At 42.4% G+C, this 22,378-nt stretch overlaps 1 protein-coding gene across 2 annotated transcripts in view; it reads right to left on the bottom strand.

The window, feature by feature from the left end:
- Csmd1 (CUB and Sushi multiple domains 1) overlaps positions 1-22,378 on the bottom strand; it is a 1,511,659-nt gene that overhangs the window by 199,298 nt on the left and 1,289,983 nt on the right. For both annotated transcript variants that reach the window (XM_087901170.1, XM_087901171.1), the window contains exon 26: positions 18,671-18,873. In XM_087901170.1, the coding sequence (XP_087757296.1) occupies positions 18,671-18,873 (203 nt within the window). The remainder of the gene's footprint in view (positions 1-18,670; positions 18,874-22,378) is intronic.

Raw genomic sequence — 22,378 nt, 5'->3', positions numbered from 1 at the left:
TAAAATAAAAATTGCTTATGAAAATCCCAGTACCAGGCATGAGAAATCTTCTTTTAAGCTATTTATTAGGGAGTACAAGTGACTCCAAAGCAATTTAAGCTATTGATGTTTCCCTTGATTGCCTCCTAGAAGCTGACGATAAGTCCTATCACTGAAGACACCACACACTTAGAACCCAGATCTAGCAAGTGTCAAGCTGTATCTGGCCTGAAATCATCCTTCCTGTGATCTATTTTCCAGAGTTCCAGAAGGTTCTATGAAATCTTCCAAGGGACGAAAGCATTCAACAGTCCGACCCAAACTGTGATGCAAACAGCTATAATTCCCATGAAACACAACAATGACCAGTATGGTAAAATATCCCTAAAGGTGCAATAGTGGCGCTCATGTCTTGGTAGTAACCAACAGCTGTTTAATTGGACTGAGGCCTGGTCAACAGGAGAGGAAGTTATTCCTGGTGCTAGAAATCTAGTTGACTACCCAGAACTAGTGAATCATGGATCTTAGAGTGAACCTGACTTTGCTAAACTGGTGTAATTTCTAATTGCATTCTAAAAGCTATCATCATATCCAAAGACAAGTATAACTCTTACCTCTCATCAAAGGGGCTTCTCTCTCTCTGTGTGCGTTTTAAAAATTTGTTTTATTATTAAATTATGTGCTGTATGTGGATATGTGCACACGAGTACAGTTGCCTCAGAAGGCCAGAGATGTGGGTTGTCTTGGAACTGGAGTTACGGAGTTGGGAGCAATCTAATGTGGATGCTGGGAATTGAATGTGGACTCTGGAAAAGAGCAGTGCATGTTTTTAGCTTCTGAGACACCTCTTCAGATGCAAAGGTTTATAAAAAATAGAAACCACTACAGAAAACACAGCTGGTTTAAAATTCAGAGATCAACTGATCATGATGCACCCAGATCCAGTGGGTACTTCTGCACCTAAGGCTCAGGGAACATCTTGAAAGAGGAGGAGGAAAGACTGTAAAAGCCAGAAGACCAGGAAGTTGGGTGTAAGATTCTACCTCCTAGAAATTACAGTTAAGCTATAGCCATGATACCTCAACAACATGGCTGCCAAAACAAGACCTGGGCAATGATAATAACAACCAACACACTAACATGGAAGAAGGTAGTCTCATTGGATACTACTCCTAACTAAAGAACTATGGGGAATTAGGGAATGCTGAGTGAGAGAAATAGTCTTCCTTAGTGATAAGCCCCCTAACTGATTATCCAGTACCAACTGGTTAGCCGTGAAATCACTTACATAAAAATTAACACTAAATAAACATATCAGGTTGTTTTTAAATATTTATACATATAAACATACATATACATATATGTTTGTTGGACTGTGTGTGCATATGTATGCAACAATAATAATTTGAGAAATAGTGGGATGACATGGGAGTGATTAGAGTAGTGGTTCTCAACCTGAGGGTCATGACCCCCTTTGGGTGTTGAACAACCCTTTCACAGGGGTCATCTAAGACCATCAGAAAACACAGTTTCACCTAAGACCGTCAGAAAAACAGGGGTCACCTAAGATCATCAGAAAACACATTATAATTCATAGCAATAACAAAATTACAGCGATGATGTAGAAACAAAAAAATAATTCTATGGTTGTGGTCAGCACAACATGAGGAGCTGTATTAAAGGGTGGCAGCATTAGCAAGGTTGAGGATCACTGAATTAGAGGGATGGGACATGGGAGGGATTTGAAAGAGGGAAAGAAAGGGAAAATGTCATATATTTTAATTAAGAATTTTTTAAAAATCTAAATAGAGAAGTAAACATTTGCTTTGGCATCTGGAAGAGGGAGACAGGCTGTTTACCCCAATTCTCTTACTCCACATGGTTTCCGGATCAGTTTTCTGATCTCATTTTATGCTTTTTACCCCCCAAAGTTAACTACTAGTTAAGTTATTACTAGAACATCTTTGGGACTCTATCAAAAATATTATTGCTGAGATGATCAGATAAATTAAAGGTACTTAAAGTTAAAATATAGCAAAAATTACAAACCAGACATAGATTATAACCAAAATTACATTATAGTATAGATTACTATTATAATATACAAAGCATGTTGTAGGTCACAGATTATTACATAAAATGTGATTGGGCAAGCAATGAGCACATATAAAATCTGTATCCAAATATTGCACATCTTAGCCACTGGGACTTTCCCTCTCCAGTGTTTCAATGCTGCTTCCAGAACAATCTACCACAGCTGTGAATAAGAGAACATAGTCTCTGAGATTTAACCCATGCCTTAGGGAAAACTTTATTCCTCTCTGTCCAGTCTTTCTCGCCCCATTTGTTCATCTGTTCTCTCCTCATCCATTCCTTCTCATCCTGTTCACTCACGACCACCAAGAACAATCAGCAGTGTGACTCCTTCTTGCTCTCTACTACCGGCCACCTTGGCACTTGTTTCTGAGTAGCTACCCTACAAGCCCTCAGTTCCCTGATGCACCCTGGAGGGACTGTGATGTGGGGGAGAGCTGGGGAACTTTGAGAATGACTACAGCCGACAGGAGAAAGTCAAGCTAAGACTAGGCCTGTGTGGACTGGAGAGGAGAGTCCCTTTCTATATTAGGCTTAAGGAGTCCTACAGAGTGTCCTGAGAGACCACCACACACAGGAAATGAGGAGTTGAGAAAGGTTGTAGCCTGCCTTCCGTCAAGTTCCACACTCTAGTCCAAAATAACACCAGTTGGTTTATTAGAATCTGATCTTAGGGCAATAGTCCATGCGCAATGAATGTGATGGCTCCTGAGAAAAGGAATGGGGAAACATGCAAAGCGGTTCTAGGTACTAACTGTTCAGGGAGGAGTCAACATTTCTGGAAGCTTCAAAGAGACAGCCAACGTCACAGGAGATTCCAGAATAGAAACTAACCCATATGTTCTTCACTATGTGTGATTAAAGTATGAAGAAGCAAACTGTTGCATGGAGTATTACACACAAAGCGACCAGATGCTGTCTACTAAGACACCACACTCAATTCTGCAGAGTTATGCGGGGAATAAAGGCGGCCCTGGAGCTGGATAATACCTGATCCTTCTCCAACATGCTTAAATGACTGGAATGACAAAAGAGTTGAGTGCTGGTTGACTGGTGTTAGGAGATAGGAGCCGATGGGTATTGGGAACAGATTGAAATGCCTAACTGGAGGACCCCAATTGAGACAAAGATGATCTATGTTTGGGTAACTCTGCAAACAATACTGTGTGGATCCCGACAAAAAGGGAATGCTCATAAAACCATCGTTGAGTCTCAAACTACCTCAAAATAAAACATATTTAGAAAGCAACATGACAGGACTTGCATGGCTGTGCAGTCAGTACACAGCTTTCCTGTCTCTCTGTTTCTGTCTCTCTGTCTCTTCCTGTGTGTGCGTGTGTGTGTGTGTGTGTGTGTGTGTGTGTGTGTGTGTGCTTGTGTGTGTGTATATATCTGCTCCAGTGGGACTGGCCTGACTGTTCACAGAGAATACATGCTTTGCTTCATCTAATATTATTTTCATTACAGGAACTCATGTGCACATACATATTTAATTTCAAAATTCAAAGTTGCCAGAACTTGTCACACAGACTGTGCCTTTCTGAATGTTCTTTTGTGGCAGATGCACTGGTGATCGCATGCTGTACAATTCCTGTTAACTGCAGACAAATTTACAGAGGCACAAACCCCGCTGACAGCAACATCCACTGCAGGTCACGGTGCCTGCTTCCTTTGGATAATAAGCATTTAACGAACACTGAACCACACAAAAGCTCATTCCAGTTAACACAATTCCATTTGCCCAGGAGGCTGGTGCTGGAAGCTGGAAGAAAGACAACATGTAGAAGAGAAAGGAGAAGGATTCCCCAGACAGATGTATACAACGTCCTAGGACATGGAAGGGTTTAGCTTGTGAGAGAAGACAAGTGTTAAGGAGCAGGTGTGGACAGAACCAGGGACACTGGTACAAATAGTGCCAGACATGCTTAGGGCATATCCTCACCAGATCTTTGGGTTGATACACTGTAAATTCTCTTCGTCTTTATATTTTCCTAAGATTTATTTTTATGTATCTCTATGTGTGTGAGAAGGTGTGTAGGTATGGGTATGTATACATGTGTGGGGTTCATGGTTTTGTGTACATGTGTGTGTGTGTACATGTGTCTGTATGGGAGTGTGTATGTATATGGGAGTAGGTGGGCATCAAGGAAGGCCAGAAGAGGGTATGGGGTCTTCTAGAACTGGAGTTACAGAATGTTGTTTGACTCCCGACATGGGTACTGGGAACCAAACTCTGGTCCCCTGGAAGAGCAGCAAAGGTCCTTGACTGCTGAGCCATTGCTCCAGACCTGTAAATTTGCGCTGATTTATGATTTTGCCTGTAGATATGCGCTTCCTGGCTTTGAAAATACACCATGCAGTATTCCCACCATGTAGATGTGTATATCAAGATTTACATCTGAAAAAAGTCCAGGGAATAAATTAACCACTTCAATTTCATGGTATGGTCTACGAATTTCATTAAAAGCAGAACCCAGTAGGAATCCCATGAGAATGTTTTAGGACAATGAAGTGGGAAATGACAATTCCAGAAGCTTGAGTAGGCTGTACCCCAACCCCCCACTCCAACATACAATTGTTTTTACTTTGGCATTCAGCTGTCACTGCTGTCACTTTGCAATTTCCCTCTTGCTTAATAATACTCATAGTTACATTCTAATGCCACCATTTATACATTGTAACTTTAGCTCTCTATTTATTTCAGACCTGAGACTTAAAATAAGCCCTGGAAAGCCAATATCTCATCTAGGGAGCAACATGTATAAGCCATTATCTTTCTATTCTTATAAATTAATACAGTGATGGCTTCTACAGAGGATACTATATGGCGTTCAAATTAGATCGTGTCAAACACTGGGCACAAGAGATTAACAGTTGATTTCTTCTTAAAGTGGGTTTCTCCATGACATGTTCATAGGCATGAATAATTGTGTTTGCCAAAAGTCCCCTCCTCATGATGAACTCAGGTGAACTTCTCATAAAAAGGCAGCTATTAATATGCAGAGACAAACATATTAATTAGCAGTTTTCATTTCATGCATTAAAAATAAAGAACTTTAGAAAGCCTGATACCATTGTTCTTCAGTGTTTAAAGATGGTATAGTGTTTCAGCTTATTTCGAAACGTTATATATCTCATAGGGATGCTAATATTAAAATTTTTAAATGGCCTCAAACTATAGACTTCCAGGTTCTTTGTTCAATTATTTTGATTTGTTTCCTTATAACAAACAAAGTCAAAACAATTGGAGATGCTAGCTCTATCCTGCAAAGACCCTTCTTGAAAGCACTTATTCACATCTCTGACTATAGTTAAATTGATTCCCGGCATTCTAGTTGCTGCTAGCAATGCTTTTGTTGACAGAGGCGGACCAGAGGTGGGGAAATCATTAAAAGCTTTCATTGGGCATCCTGTAATCTGCCTGTGTGTCACCGCTAACAGGGGCTTGGTTCACGATGTCGGGAGGTCCATTGCCTTAGTTACAAGCAGCATAGCATGCAAAGTACCTGCCCGCCCAGTCGCCCTGGCACCGCGACATGGCACGCAGGCATTTACTGCGCCTCCTGCTTCTCAGTCAGAGCTGGAGGACTGTGGCTGCCCTGCCAAGCAGGCGTCAGGAGAATCGCTCTGTTGTCTGTTTGAATTGAGTGTTGTGACGCAGGAGGCCAAAGAGAGGGGAAAATCTAATTTGAGAACCGCAGACTGAATCGTTTATCACGTAATGCTCCCCTGGAGTCAGCGTGTCTCCGGAACTGAGAATAAATAATCACTATCCGGTGTTGGGAGGAAACACATCAAAGTGCCTTTGTATCCTCACCTTTGTGGGCAGGCTCACTAAAACTGCACAGCAGTAAAAAGAGTGTTAACTCCTAATTTAGCCTAATTAACTGAGAGACAGATGCTAATGGAATCTAGTATACATACTTGAGGTTACAGAGCTTCGGCGGATGGAGCCATGCCCAGCCACAGAGTGGGCTCGGTTTGCTCAGTCTGAAAATTATGTAACTATGAGGCATGTGAATCTACATCTGTTCTTCCATGGTTCATAGTAAATGTAAGCGAGTTTTATTCTGTTTTTAGTTCTATGTATACTGTACATGCTACTCAATTGTCTGTACATGTATATGCCTTATACTTGCACATATGTTTTCTTTGCAAGCAGTGATGGAATTGATAATATGTAAATGTTTCATGGACTCTTTAATAATGCCCTATGTTGCCAAATGCATCACTCAGGCCTGAATCCCCAGTGATTCTAACTAGCTGAATGAGACTGTGCATTGGTCCAGGAAAAAAAATGTCTTCAAGCCCCTGTAAGAAGCACTTCCACGTGCATCTCATTAAGGGGGTTCTTTGGCAATAAGGGCTCCCTAAGATCTGTGGATATTAGAGCAGACATGAAACACCAACTTAGAAGATTCATAGTGTCACCAGAACCAATAGCTGAAAAGTAAGAACTCAGCAGAAGTTAGCCCAAGAACACACACCGGGTCAAAAAGTGAAGATCAAACGTCATCAGGTCTCAGGCAGGAGGCAGGCGGTAAACACAGGAGTCGAGGTGCCAGGTCAACACTCTCTGAGCAGAAGGATGGATGGATCAACCACAGCTACAGGAATGACCACCATGAATGTGTGAAGGGCGAGGATGGGATTCGCAGGAAGCAGCCTCCCATTTCCTTTACATTTTCTCAATGGAGTGGTGATTATCTCCAGCTTAGCAGCGAGCACTCCAGCAGGAGGGAGAAGCAGCTGGGTGATGGAGGGAAAACGAGTTCCCTAGAGGGTAGGGGTGCAAGCTCAAAAGTCAGGAAACGGGGCATGGAATGGGAGTGAGAACAGAGGACAGAAGAAGGAGAGAGAACCGGGTCCCAAACTGTGAGGCCACAAAGCAGACTCAGAATTTCTTCCAGACAGAGGCAGGCTTGCTTTTACCATAACTGGCAATGTGAATGCTGTGCTAAGCAGAATTCACTTGATTTGCTCTCTGAGAAAAAAAGTAAACAAAGCTTTCTTGAAACCAAATTCAAAATGATCAGTCTCAGAGCCAGGATCTGATGCTCCTTTTGGTGGAGACCAGCATAAGGTAGCTTTGCAACAGAGACCAGCCTCCTAGACTTACTGGAAATTTAGACTATGTCATGGACAGTCTCCAGCGAGAGTCATGTTCTTTTTGAGATACCTGCAGATGCCCAGGTGAAGTCATGTAATTGGATTCTTAGAGGTTGACAAAGCACACATGACTGTAGCTGTATGTCTTGTGTCTCTTTGTCAAAGCTCGGTGTCAACAATGACTTGATGACAGTGTTAACAAAGAGAAGAGCAGGTAGCTCTGGGCAACTCCTTGAGGCGTTGGGAACTGTGCCACACTGGGCTGTCATGTGTCGGTGACTACGTCACGTCGGGCTGGCATTCGACCACAAGGGGGTAAGAGATAGATATCTGTGGGCAATAACACAAGTGGAGCAGTGTGACCCAAAAGGGAAGAAGGCTCACCCTCAGCATCACGATTCTGAAGGAGCCTGGTGGACAGGGATACACTGGGAAAGCCTTGCAGGGAGTATGTGCTAAGAGCAGGAACCACTGGGTAATGGTGGTAGAACTAAGAGTAGGAGGACTGTGGACTGAGTCATTTCTTACCTCTTACTTGCCATAGCCATTGCTAATTAAAAAAGAACATAGCTAAGGCAGACTTCAGCACCCCACAGGATTAGGACCAAGGATTTCAGCATCCTTGTCTCCATCCTTCAGTGCACATTGTTAGGCAGGTGTATTTTAGGAGCCAGGTCTCTAGGTCCATCAAAAGTGACACTGGACAGAAGGCTCAGAGGTTAAGACTGCTTGCTGCTCTTTTAGAGGCTCGAGGTTGGTCTTGAGCAACCAGAGTGGCTCATAACCCCCTGTAACTCCAGTTCCAGGAATATGATGCCCTCTTCTGACCTACACAGGCCCTGTGCACACACATGCTGCACACACATACACTCACACACACATAAAAACAAATGAGTATCTTAGAAAAGCATGATGCAACTTGTCTACAAGCAATGGTGCACTATTGTATGGACCGCCTTCTACAAGACTCTAGAAGGTTCTGAGGAAGCAGACAGGCTCAGTGGTGGCAGAGACTCTTAGCACAGGGCTGCTTTTGCCTGGAACTTCACCTCACAAGCCTCCAGTTTCCAATGGCTTCTCTCCTAGAAAACAGTCCAAACCCATTCAGCAATTAGCAGGGCCAAAGGCTCCTCCTGTTGTAAACAACCAATTACTTTTAAATGAAAACACGACTATTAAATTATCTTTCAATAAAGTAAATTGGAGAGACCAGTCGGGTAGCCCTTAGCCACTACTGCTAGCTAGAAAGAAATTGATCCTGTAGAGTCAAATCTTGCAAAGCTTCTCCCATCATTTTCCCCAGAGTACAAAAGCTGGTGGAATGCGCAAAGTGCTAGTGAGGCATTGGAGAAACAGCCCGAGTTGACTTAACCCACGAGCGAAGGTCAGTTTTGGGCAATGAACTCCATTTTCTTGTGTTTCATGCATGATTAAATGGTAATTACCCAGTAATGGAAAGTGTTTGGCTGATTACAGTGGACATAATTGCAGTACTCAGTGTGTCCCCATTTTACACGCTATGCTAAGCAGGCAGGACAACGGACATCTGATGGCTGATATCTTCCTAGAGCCCCATGGTTCGTCTCCCTGGGGAGGGATTTTGTCCCACATAAAGAGATGGGCAACACAGGCGACTATGTGACACCCTCTATTTTCTTTGGGGCCTCAGACACTGAAGAAGCAGTAACAGTTGTGGGGACAATGTTCCTAGTTCAGTATTTGTATTTGATTGTAGTAGCATTTCATTTGTATTTTAATAAGTAAAGCTTGCCTGAAGATCAGAGCATAAAACAGCAGCATTGGTCAGTCTTACAGACCAGGCAGTGGTAACACACACCTTTTATTAGTTTACCATAGAAACCAGGTGATGCATGCCTTTAATCCCAGTGGTGCACAGCTTTAATCCCGGACCTAGAGAGGATTAAAAGATGGGAGAAGACAGCTCACAGACTCAGTCTCATTCCAAGATTTCTGGAGGTAGAAGCAGCATTTTTTTTGGACTGAGGTTGAGGTAAGAGCCACTGGCTGGCTGTTTTACTTTTCTGGTCTTCAGGTTGAACCCCAATATCTGTCTCTGTGCTTTTATTCGTCACACTTCATTTTATTTATTTTATTTCACTTTTTTATTTCATGCTTTCCCTTCCCATCCAACTCTATTTTATTTTGAGAAAGGGTCTCCTGTAACTCAGGCAGCCCTCTGGTTCACTAGGTAACTGAGGGTGGCCCTGAACTTCCTCAACCTCCTGCTTCCAAAGTGTGACAATCACAGGCATTAACCACCATGGCCAGTTTATACTGCGTGAAGGCTTGAATGCAGGACTCCATGAGTGACAGCCAAGCGCTCTGCCAATGGAGTCCCACCCTTAGTGCTATTAAAGCAGGTGAAATGATCATTAATAATACATTTTTAAAAGTCTACTAATGGTAGGATAACTTGTGCTCATTAAAAATTGAGTAACTTTATAAAATTAAAAATACTCTGCAGGTTTTCAACTAGCCTCAACATATTAAACACCGATGAACAAAACAAGCACATAAGAAGCCACACCAAGAGAAAGTCTGACAAAGGCAAGCACCCTGGGTGAAGAAGGGTGTTCCTGTCAAAGCCGCGGAAACACAACAGGAACTCTGCGAAGGGGCAGGAAAACCCTTCCTCACAAAGTGCTCACGGACTGGGTCTTCACCATGAAATCTGCATACGGGCATTTATTACAAAGGCGTTTGTACAGATGCTTGAGAGAGGCTGAATTCCGCTGTCTGCAGAAGATGGGGTGGCCACATCACATATTGAAGTCCTTTGAATACATTTAACACTGGACATTCTGACTGGGGTGATATGGGAATCCAAGGAAGTTGTAGTTTGAATTCCGCTCAGAGCAAAGGATACTGAACATATTTTTAAGTGTTTGCATATCTTTTTCAGAGAACTGTATAACTCATTATCTCATTTCTTAATTGGATTTGTAAAATATAGTTCTTCATATATTCTTGAGATTAACCCTCTGATGTGTACTTGTTTAAAAATTTATTCTTGTTCCAAGGATCAGTTCTTCATGCTGGTGACTATTTACTGTGCTGTGCCAACTGTTTTGAAATTCATGTCATTCCATTTGTCAATCCGTGGAACTAATTCCTGTGCTATTTGGGTTCATGTTCAGACGGTGCTTGCATATGCTTGTATCAGGGAGCATTATGTTTGCTTCTAAATTTTTCATATATTTAGCTAAGGTCACTGATGAATTTTGAGTTGGTTTCTATGTGGGCTGAGAGGTACAGGTCTATTTTTATTCTACTACGTGTAGAAATCCAGTATTCCCAGCAACTTTTAATAAGTTATCTTTTCTCCAGGGTATGTTTTTTTTTTCTCAAAGTTTATTAAAATACAAAAGTCTCCATTTCCGCTCCTCCTCCCAACACCCTCCCACTCCCCCCACTCCCTCCCCTCCTCCCTCTCCATCCCCAAGAGCAGTCAGGGTCTCCCGCCCTGTGGGTAGTTCAAGCTCCTCCCCGTCAAAACATTAATGACTGCAGTCATGTGTGTCTTCCTTACTGTTCTATGATCTTGTCTGCACATTGGTCTAAGCCAGCATCACGCTGCCCACTCACCACAGCTCTGCACTGTATTTGATCAGCTACTGTGCTGTCGCCAGCATTGCTCTTTCTACTAACGACTGACTTAGCTACTTAGTGAATCTTGTCTTTCCATTTAAATTTTAGTATTGATTTTTCTATTCCTGTGGAAAATGCCATCGGAATTTCGGTGGGGTCTGCAATAAATACACAAATCACTGTAAGTGCACCAATTTTAACAATAGTTATTCTGCCCTTTCATGATCATTAGAGATCTATCTCCCCAACTTCATCTTCCAGTTTGCTCTTCAGTTTCTTCTTTTACTGTCTTAAAGTTCTCATTGTAGAAGTCTATCTACCACCCAGTGGCTACATGGATTATATTTTATGATGTTTCAAAAGCTATGGTGATGAATGGGACTCTTCTAATTTCTTTCTCTGAGTGTTGGTTACTAGTTCGTAGGAGAGCTATTGATTCTCTCTGCTGGCTTTAGTGAAAGCATCTAAGTTACAACTCTTTGTCGTCTTTGGAGCCTCTTGAGTATAGGATTGTATTATCTACAAATATGGATAATTTGACTTCTTAATTTTCTACTCATATGTCTTCTGTTTTTTATTTTTATTTAATTAAGACATTGAGCATTACACTGAATAAGAATAGAGAGAGTTGGCAGTCTTGTCTCATTCAGTGTTCCTTCTATTTATTATAATGCCACCAAATTTTGCTTTTCTTAGGATGGGGTTTGCTGCTTCTATTGCCAGTTCTTCAGGGCTTTATTCATAAATGTTTGCTTAATTTCAGCAAAGGCCTTTTCTGCACCAGTTGCAATGATTATGGGTTTTCGTCCCTCAAGTGCGTACCTGCTGCTGAAACACACCCCTTTGTATCTGTGTTACCATCCTTGCATCTTGGGAATGAAATTAGTTTGGCTATGATATATGACCTGAATGTGCTCTTAATTTGATTTGCAGAACTTTTATTGAGAACCTTTATAGCTATTTGCATTAGGTACATTAGTTAATAGGTTACTTCTTTGTGTTGTTGTTATGGCCTTATCCAGTTGTGGCTATTGGGACTATGCTGACAGGGGTCAGGCTTGTCCTTTCTCTTTCTATTCTGTGGAGCAGTCTGAGGAGCACTGATGTTAGATCTTCTTCAAGGTCACTAGGAAATCCAACTGCTCTTGGGCTTCTCTTTGTGAAAAGACTTTCTATTTCTGCTTCAATCTCACTGATTTTACTAACCTGCTTCAATTATTTATAACATCTGGGTTTAAATTAGGTAAGTCCCATGTGTCTAGACATCTATTCATTTAGTCTAGATTGTCCAGAGTTTGAACAGAAGTTTTCAAATTGTGCCACTGAGATCCTCTCAATTTCATTGGAATCTACAGTAAGATTCCTGTTTTCAACTCTGCTTTTATTATTATTATTATTATTATTATTATTATTATTATTATGAATTGTCTTTGATAATTTCTGTCTTTGTTCTCATTATTTTTATTAAACTTTCAGTCTTTTTTTTCTTTCGAAGAACCATCTCATTGCTTGATTGACTCTATATATTGTTGGTTGGTCTTCAACTCAATAACGAGATGGAGACTTCATCTCAATAATAAGATCTAACATATACTGTTTCCAAGAAAAATATTCCACTGTTAAAGACACCTGCAGGCTGAGCGTCAAAGGATAGAAGACTCTCAAGTAAACAGAAACCAACATCATGCCATTGCAGCAATTTGTGACATATGATAAACTCAACTTCAAATCAAAATCTCTCAGAAGGGACAAAGAAGCACTTCATTAAGAAGATACAGCACTTATAAAAGCATCAGGGCTCCTAGGAGTGATTTTTTTTAACTAGATTATCTGAAGAGGGAAGACCCACACTAAATGTGGACAGCAGCCCAGATAAGAGAAACTGGACAGAAACCATAGCCTTTGCCCCTTCTAGCGACATTACTTAAGCCGTTGCAGCTCTGTTCCTTGACTGATACTAGAAAATAGCTTATTGGGCGGCCAAGGTACCAAAGACTAGAAGCTCTTCAGGAATCTCCCAGGAATCTGGAACTGCTGCCTCAAACATTGAGTAACTCCCACGTTCCTGGTCTCTCCAGTGTAAGACAACCATTGTTGGACTATCTGGGTCATATGGTGACAATGTGGAAGCTACTCTAATTCATTCCCCTGTGAATTTATGATTCATTCCATCTGTTCTGTTCCTTTGAGGGACCCAAGGAACACAGTCAAATCCTGTTTTTTCTTTAGCTTCTACTGCTCTGCTGGATTACTGGGTTGGACATGATAATACTGTCCTAGCTTTCAGTTGCTCAGACATTTTACTCCTAGAATTTTCTCTTTCTTATGATCATACCTTTGAGACTGTCTCCTTCCTCTTTGGATAATATTCCTTACATATCTTCCGCAGTGCAGGTTTAATCACTGCATGAATAAAAACTCCATGAATTACTGGAGTTTATGCTAGTTTTTAAATGCTCTTATTTCTCCATCAAATTTAAAAGCTCTCTTTGATAGGTCCTGCAATATTGGTTGGTAGCTATTTGCTTTAAGGGTTTGAATTACATCATCCCATGCTTTCTTGGCTTGGAAGGTAGCTGATGCTTTTAATTTGAAGTTATTCTGATGTTTCCATCTTTATATGTGAGGTAGTGGTTTTTTATTTTATGACTTTTAGAGTTGTTTCTTTGCTTCATATTTTTTATATCTTGACTATAATTTTTGGGGAGAGGTTCTTCTCTTGTCATACCTATTTGGGGTGTTTGGATAGACAATTCTTTCTCCAGATCTGGGGAATTTCATTGAGTAGACTCTTTGTGCCTTTAATATTTGTCTCAGTTCCTTCTCGACCATGCATTCTCAAGTCTGGTGCCTTGATAATATCTCAGAGTTGTTAGACACTGGGAACACATTCACTTATTTGATTCTTGTTTTTGTTTTGTTTTATTTTTTTGTTTGTTTGTTTTTCGAGACAAGGTTTCTTTTGTAGCTTTGGAACCTGTCCTGGAACTCGCTCCGTAGACCACACTGGCCTTGAACTCACAGAGATCCATCTGTCTCTGTCTCCCAAGTGCTGGGATTAAAGGTATGTGCCACCACCATCCGCCCTACATATTTGAGGTTATGAGTGCTAAGTGTAGTCAAACTCTGGTATTGTTTCTTCTTGATGCTTTGCATAATGTTTACTGCTTGAGTCAAAGAGACTTTTGTTTCCAAGATTCTATTTTCTTTCTTTTTTTTTTTAAGTACCAATTTTTGTTGTTGTTGAATTTTCTTTCAGGTTTCTGACTTCTCCATCTATCATTCTGAGATTCTTGGGCATTTTCCCAAGTTCTTACTTTGTTAGTGACCTTCCTCTCTAGGCCCTGGATTCAATCTATCTTCTCTCCAGAAAGCTTTTGGAGACTTGCATCTGATAATTTCCCTGTATTGAGATCCTTGACGGCAGTAACTGATGAGTTAGGGTCTTTTAAAAGAATCATTGTGTCATGACATTTATGTTGTGTGTTTCTGTGTTGTGACTTGTGTGTCTGTTGGTCTGGATAACTTCTCTGTTTCATTTGAAGATTACAACCGGGAACACAAAGCGAGGAGAACCTAACTGTTTTTAGAAGTGACTTTTCCCCCTGTCCCCTGCCAGAAACATGGCTGAATCTGTGTCTGTGTCCCACCTCCTACTATGCATTACAGAGTTCAGGTGTGTTTCTACACCTGTTGTAGATTTCTGATGTTCCCCCTCTTTGTCTCTCTTTGGAATTGAGATTTTACTTTCTGTTTTCATTTTGACTGTCTTCTTCATAATCTCACAAAGAGGCAGCTTCCAACCTGCCATCTTATCCACAGGTCCCACATCACTTTCTAAGCCTGCAGTAAAAGCATCTCTCTCGTTCCCTGCCTGGCTTATAGGTATACACTGCTGCTCACCACTGAGTTCTGTCTCTCTGGATGTCTCGCCTGTGTCTCGTGTCTCCCATGCCTGCTTGAGCTCTTGGTTGGTTGCTTTTTATTTTCTTGTGTGTCTGAGCTCTCCTCTATATGCCCTGCCCCCTTTGGCTACCTTCACTCTCCTTGTGGACACTACTTCTGTATGCCACGTGATCCCATGCTGTTCCTGTCTTTCAGTCTTATCCCTACCCTGCTGTGATACGTCTAGTCCTGGCAATCACAGTGTTCTCTTCAGGTCATTAGACTAAAGCAGCCTTGAACTTGGCAGCATTCTCTGCCATTCTAAACCAACAAAACCACAAGCCATAGAGACAGAGGGTCATACCCCTCTTACTGCAGGCCAAGAAAGAAGACCAAACTTCCCACGTCACAGATATTCCATGTTTTTATATCATGATTTTTCCTTTCTGTGAACTTCAAGATGATCTTACAGAAACTCAGCAAGAGAAAGTCTGATGCTAGGTGTGGAAGCACCAGCAAACCCGACACTGGGAGGCAGAAACGGGGAGATGACTTATTCTAGGCTAGTGAGAACTACATAGTGAGATACTATTTCAAAAGAAAACAAATGAGAGAGAGAGAGAGAGAGAGAAAGAGAGAGAGAGAGAGAGAGAATAGTGAACATGGAATTTCTCCATGTACAGGACATTTCTGGAAGTTTATTAAAGACTAGGACAGTAGGAGAATATGGAAGAACTCAGCTAAATTATAAGGAATTCATAACATTCAGGTCATATTGTCTATAACATGTTGTAAAGTAACATACCTAGAGACATTGTAAAATGAAATCATAAAGTTTCTTTTCTATAGAAACATCTGTGGGTGTATTCTTATCACTTCAGAGTAATATATTAAATTACTATATGGAGGAAATAAAAGTGTCTATGATATTCAAAATTTCCTTTTCCTACCCTGAATTTGGAACATATTCTTTGAATTCAAAGAATCATGAAACAATACAGAAAAATTAGTGATATTCTGGATTGTACAATATTGTTTAAATGAAAATATTTTTAAAAATAGAGAGGACAGAAATAGAGCTAAGGACCCCTAATGATGTGACTGAGGACTGTGTTCGTTATCCAACTGCACCAAAAATGTAATGTCCATGCAACACCTCCTCATGGAAGTTTCCAGCAGCTGCATTCATAGTTGCCCAAACTTGGATGCTGTTAAGACATCCTTCAGTCAGAAAGTGATGGATAATTGAACTCAAAGTTCCTTCCACAGTGGACTCCTCCCACCTCTTCCATGGAGTGTGATACCCAGCCTTGAAGAGATGTGGAGGAAGCTTAACTGTGGGGTGCAATGAGGAAGATGGCCTGTGAGAACGGGCTGTGTGATGTGCAGCTGCAGCTGTGCCACACTTGGCAAACTTAAGATGGGAAGGCGGTCAGGGATGTTCAGGGGTTGGGGATGGCGCAAGAAGGCGGAGAGCAGAGGTATCGATCTGACTGTGTTAGCTAGGTCCTCTCCAGGAACAGAACTGATAGAGTGGTTTACACATTCAAGGGGGATTGGATTAGAGCAGCTTCCACAATATCCCAATATGGCCTGGATAGTCCAACAATGGCTGTCTTACACTGGAGAGACCAGGTATGTGGTCATGGCTCCACATATAAGACAGTAGTTCCAATGTGATGCAGGCAGTCTGGGAGCTCCCTGGAGGGCTTCTAGTCTTTGCTACCTTGGATGCCCATAAAACCTTCTCTGAAGTCAGTGAAGGAACACAGCTGCAACAGGTTAAGGGATGTTGCCAGAAGGAGCAAAGGCAATTGGGCAAAAGCAATTGTTTTTTTTCCCCCATTTTCTATTATCTGGGCTGCTGTGAGGTAATTACTATTTGGAATGACACTGTGCTGGTGGCTATGTGTATTGACACCCTGGTGCAAACCCAAGCCACAGCTGCCCAAGCAAGTGCTGACATGAACCGGGGTGTCGGGAGAGAATGATGTGTCAGGTGGATGGATAGATTGGCAAAGTGCCACTCCTGAGAAAGACGGTTGCAAAGTTGGTGCACATGGAGGGGAAGAGTGAGAAGTCCATGAGAACTGTACTTTCCTTTAACTTTTCTGTGAACTTAAAAGTGCTGAAGAAAACAAAGTCTGCTCAAAACGTACAAGCCTGGGAGTATGCAGAAGGAAAAAGACAGGGTCCAAAATCAGAGTGTACACAGAAGGGAAGAGATAGGGCACATTATCCGTGACCTTGCCCACCTTTCTGTTTGTTACATAAAGTGTACTGATAACCGACTTACTCCAACTTCCCAAAACACAGGGTGACTTTCTACAGCAGGAAGTCAATGGGGCACAATCCCGAACCAAGCTAGGATGGCCACAGAAGGAAGCACCTTCAGACAGGTTCATTGCCCAGTCGAGATGCTTCTGTACAAAGGTGTGGCTCCAATGCATCCAGGGATGCAGCTCTGTCTGTAGAGCACATGCTTCATGTGTGGGATGACTTCCCTTCAACCCTCAGTACCACATAAACTCATGCCTGTAATCATAACACTTGGGAGGTCAGAAGTTCAAGGTCATCTTTGGCGGCTACGTGGTGAATTCGTAAGCATCCGGTCTACATGAGGTCTTGTTTCAAAAAAATGACAATCAAAATCAAAATAGAGACATGCGTCTATGAGTTACTGCCACAAAGCACAGTGACACCAGAGTAAGGAACTGTGGTGGCTGTAACCTCAATTCCATTGGTGGCACTTTAAGGCCTTAACTTAACCTCAAACTTATATTCCCATATGCAAATACTACACATGGCTCTCCTCCAACCTGCCAAGAAATAGCCTGTGTGGGTGCAAGTTTATCATCACAAGTCCTTCATTTGACCTGTGTGTTGCCAAATTATATGGCACCTCTGTCTGGGGCTCTTTGAGGGTACTGAATAGTTGAACTGCTAGAGAATATATCCATTCCATCCTTCTGAGGAAGCCATCAGTTTGAATGAGCTGGACAGTGTGGATGGGGCTATCTTAAGTACGTAAGTGTTCAACTCTGGGAATGTACCTTTCAGCCATAATTCAGTAGGAGCTAATGTATTAGTGACTTCAAGCCTTAGCCCGAGGAAGGATGCAGACACTTGGAAAGTAGAGGTAGAAAACACAGTATAAATAAGCCTTGTCAGCAAGTGCCTGAGGCCCCATCCAGACTCAAAATCAAATCAGGGAACCCAGAGTAAACAGCAGGTTCAGGAGAACCCCAGACACAAGCCCTATTTCCCATATTGATGTCATTGACATCTGCCTTCTACTACTGCCTAGATAGCTACGGCTCAGGTGAAAGCTTTGAAGCCGTTCTTCCCCCTCCAGCATTCCTCCCTGGTAATATACACAGTTCCCTAGCTAACTGTACTCTTGACAATGATGGATCGAGGACATACAACCATAAAATACAGCCACTGTTTGAGAAAAGCAGCTCTGTGACCTCCTGCCACTGCATCTCCTGTAGCAGGCACCTAAGAATCCTCTGTAAGGTTAATCACATGACTGCCCTGCCATACCATTCTTTCCCAGGAGCAGAGGGAGGCACATGCACACAGTGATGTGGAGAGGACTCTCACCCAGCAGGGCTGACAGGGCTCACAACTGACTGCCATCTGGTCAGACCCTTTGCTCTCATCTGAGTTTTTCATTCTCTCCTTGGGTCTTCACTTACAGAGACTCCAAGTTCACACAAAACCCAGCCTAAGTAAAGTTAGCAATGCTTTTCTTGGCTCATTTGTCATTCGTCGTAGGGGGACCTTGGTGATGAACTCAGCTATAGATGAGACTAGAAATCTCTCTCCCCTCCATGAAAAAAGCAAGGAAAGAAATCTCTTCTCCTTTGCAATATGTCCTTTCCAAGTCTCAATTTAAGCGAAGCAAACATTGCTCAATCGCATAGGAACACAGAGTCCTGTGCCCTGGCAAGCCCTGGTGTTGAAGGAAGAAACCCATATTTGCACCTACTGGAAAACTGGATGGAGAAGCCAGACTTGCTGATGAAAAAGTCACTGTCAAACTGCAGGGTGAGGGAGTTGAAGGTGCTGTGGATATCCTCAGGCAGGGCCGAGCCGCTCCACTCCTTCAGCAGGATGTTGCTGTCCACGGGGCCGTCCCAGACCTTGAGGATGTCGTGAGCAGTCTCGGTGTCAAACACGATGAAGTGGAGGCTGCAAGAGAGGGCAGAGCGTCTGTGTTCAGGGAGCATCCGACTTGCCCTCCACGAGGGGCTTCATCCTAGACACAAGCCTGGACCGACCACCAGCCATTTCACACGCCCATCAAACGTGTTCTAACACGTCTGACAAAGAAAAATGGGGGTCCGGGTAGCTCAGAACATAGCCCGGTGCAAAGTCATCAGTCACTGGTGTGCAGAGCTGTGGTATAGGCTAAACTGACGTCTAGAGACTGAACATCTCATTTCAAGACTGCTGGATGGTTTTTTCTTTTTCTTTTCTTTATTTAGTTTTCCATTCAACAATTTCTGCTTTCTCCCCTCCTTCCATTCCCCTCCCACTCCTCCACTCACCCTCCTCCCTCCCATTCGGGTCTTAAGAGAGGGCAGGGTACCCTGTTCTGTGGGAAGTCCAAGGCCCTCCCCACTCCATCCAGGCCTAGCTGGACTGGGACTGAAGGAGCATGTGATCAAACTGTACTCTCTGAATGTGGCTGACAATGGGGGCTGACTGAGAAGCCATTGATAATGGCACTGGGACTTGTTTCTACTGCATGTACTGGCTTTTTAGGATCCTAGTCTGATTGGATGGTTTTTATAATTTTAGCCAAAGCACCCACACCCCTAACAAGTTTGGTACACCCGCTTCTTCTTATCAATGTTATTCTTAATATGCCACTTGGTGGCAGCACACACCCCGGGAGAAAGACTTCGAATACAGCCCATTCGCTTGGTCTGTTCTCAAGTCGTTTCTGCAAATTTTATTTTCAGAGTCAGCACATTGTTTGAGACAACACCACCAGGACAGAAATGCCCAATATGAATTCTCTTCTTTATATCATTTTATCCACTCCTATTAGACTTACAGGTGTTTCCCAGAACCATCTTTACACACGAGGAGGCTCACAAGGATGATGGGCAGACAGAAGAATTTAACTAAAAGGCCAGTAAAAGTCATTTTCCTTGAAGTTCTTTATAGGTTTTCATTTCCTGCGTATTGCTCGTGGGTCTTGCCACAGATACAATGACTGTACCTGACCTACATGAATCTCAGCTACATCATTTCCCACACATTACATATAGAAAGGATTGGCACATCTCACTGGGCTAAAGCATAAAATGTGGAGTATACACTTAGACAGTATATGTATATTATATAGTATATGTAAAGTACAGAATGCAGTAGAATTCACACCTCAGCATTTTCTCAATAATTTATCGTACTTGTTTCAACTCTTTTTAAAAATAAAATTTTATGGGTCCATTCATATATCCCCTGCACACTACAAGCCAATCACCTGCTTGTCCTAATACCCCCACTGTGTGTTGTGATATTCCCATTTAGACTTTCAGCATCTCCTTATGTGCTAGCGTGTGAGATCCCCGAGTACCTGGTTCCCCTATATGTGTTTAATGGGAAGTTTGAAGATGGAACCATGTAGACTGTATGTACCTGTGGCATTCCCAGTTTATTTTACATTTGGTATCATGAGTCTCCAAGAGTGAAAAGTAGAGTCTGTTAATTTATTTCAAGATTTATTTTATTTTATTTTTCATTTATGTGAACATGCATGTGTATATTTTCATGTGCTTGAACATGGATTGAAGGTGCTTGCAGAGGTCAGAAGAGGATGTCAGATCCTCTGGAGCTGGAGGATTAGGCAGTTGTGAGGCATCGATGGGGATGCTAGGAACAGAACTCAGGTCCTCTGCAAGCACAGTTTGCATTCTTAACCACTAAGCCATCTCTCCAGCTCCCTGTTAATTATTTCAAATGCACAGGGACATGTGGTGTGGAAGAAGGAGTGTTGTTTTTATTGGTTAATGAATAAAGAAACTGCTTTGGGCCTATAGCAAAACAGAACTTAGCTAGGTGGGGAAACTAAACTGAATGCTGGGAGAAAGAAGGCAGAGTTAGTGAGAAAGAATGTAGCCCTGCCTGAGTCAGACACTGGAACTTTACCCGGTAAGCCACAGCCTCGTGGCAATACACAGCTTAATAGAAATGGCTTAAAATAAGGTGTAAGAATTCGCCAATAAGAAGTTAGAGCTAATGGGCCAAGCAGTGATTTAATTAATGCAGTTTCTGTGTGGTTATTTTGGGAGTCTGGGTGGCTGGGAAACAAACAAGGTGCCTCACAGAACAGACATGCTTTATTCTTCCTCCACTGGAGCACAGCTGTTCTCTCTCTCTCTCTCTCTCTCTCTCTCTCTCTCTTCCTCTCTCTCTCTCTCTCTCTCTCTCTCTCTCTCTCTCATAATAAAGTACAGTACCACAGTGGGTATTCTAGAATGCCCATGCAGTCCAAGGGACTTTATAAACCAACAAAGAAACGCCTAGCCACCCTGCTCTTTCCGGTATTCCACTTCTAGTCTCACAAAAATGTGCCAAGGCCTTTGTCTTATCTTTGCCAATCCCCAACACTACAGGTGTATGCACTCTGTATACACTCTGATAGATGCAGGGTGTCTTGTTTAATCATGACCATTGATGATTAATGAGACCATGGTGTGCGTGTGCATGTGTATATCTAAACATGATTTTTTCTTCAAAGTAGCTGAGCAATTCAGTATTTGTAGACTCTCAGCATGAACAAAGACCACCTCTGTGGTCAGGAAGAAGCCGTTGGATTATACAGCCAGTCATCACCATTTGTATTGCGGTGGAAATGCACAGCAACATGAAAAAACCAAGAATACCATATTATAGCAGATGGTGAACACAAATGATGCAAAAGCAGAAATGGTGGGGCTGAGACTCTCGGGGATTGGGTGGAAGAGACACATGACATGGGCTATTGAGTTAAGCCACACAACAGGACGAGGTATGTGTCAAGCCTTGAAGAGACTCATGGGATCTGAAATAGTCACACAAGGGACCATTTCACCAAGCAAGGGTTCGTTGCAGAGGATTTGAGCTTTGATGAAAACCCAGGAATCCAGGGCAGAGAGATCAGTAAGTCATAAGACCACAGAAGAAATGAGGGATAGGTGATGGGGAGGTAGAGGAGACTAAAGAAATAGTCTCAGAATGTGTTAAGCCTTTTGTCCTTTTGGCTGGGCGAAATATCAAGTTGGATGATTGGGAAACAATTACTTTACCCTCAGTTGCAAAAATAGGCTTATTGACTCCTCATGCTGTAGCAAAAAGGATTGCAGATGGATGGTGTCAAATCTGTGACCTTCCTGGGGGATGCCAGAAGGAGATCCACGCACCTTATGGAAGTGCCACCGTGGAAACCCTGAGGGCCTAGCAGATTCTAGATGCACTTTGTAAAGTAGCAAAAACAGATGGGGTGGCTGTGGGAAAGAGAATGCAAGGAGCTTTGAAGATATTCAGCCTCAAAAACAAGAAGGCTGGAATGACCATCAACCTAGTTGAGAAAAGGAGAAGGTGGGCAATAGTGGTTGAACCTCTGAGCTCAGACCTGTGCAGAGGGAAATTCAAAGGTGGTTCTTGTATGGTGAGGGGCTCCAGAGGAAGTCTGGATGATAATTAG

The sequence above is a fragment of the Myodes glareolus genome, chromosome 23, assembly GCF_982192425.1.
Source record: "Myodes glareolus chromosome 23, mMyoGla1.1, whole genome shotgun sequence".
Taxonomy (NCBI): Eukaryota; Metazoa; Chordata; class Mammalia; order Rodentia; family Cricetidae; genus Myodes; species Myodes glareolus.
Note: the sequence above shows the minus strand (reverse complement) of the source record. Positions and strands in the feature narration are given on the sequence as shown.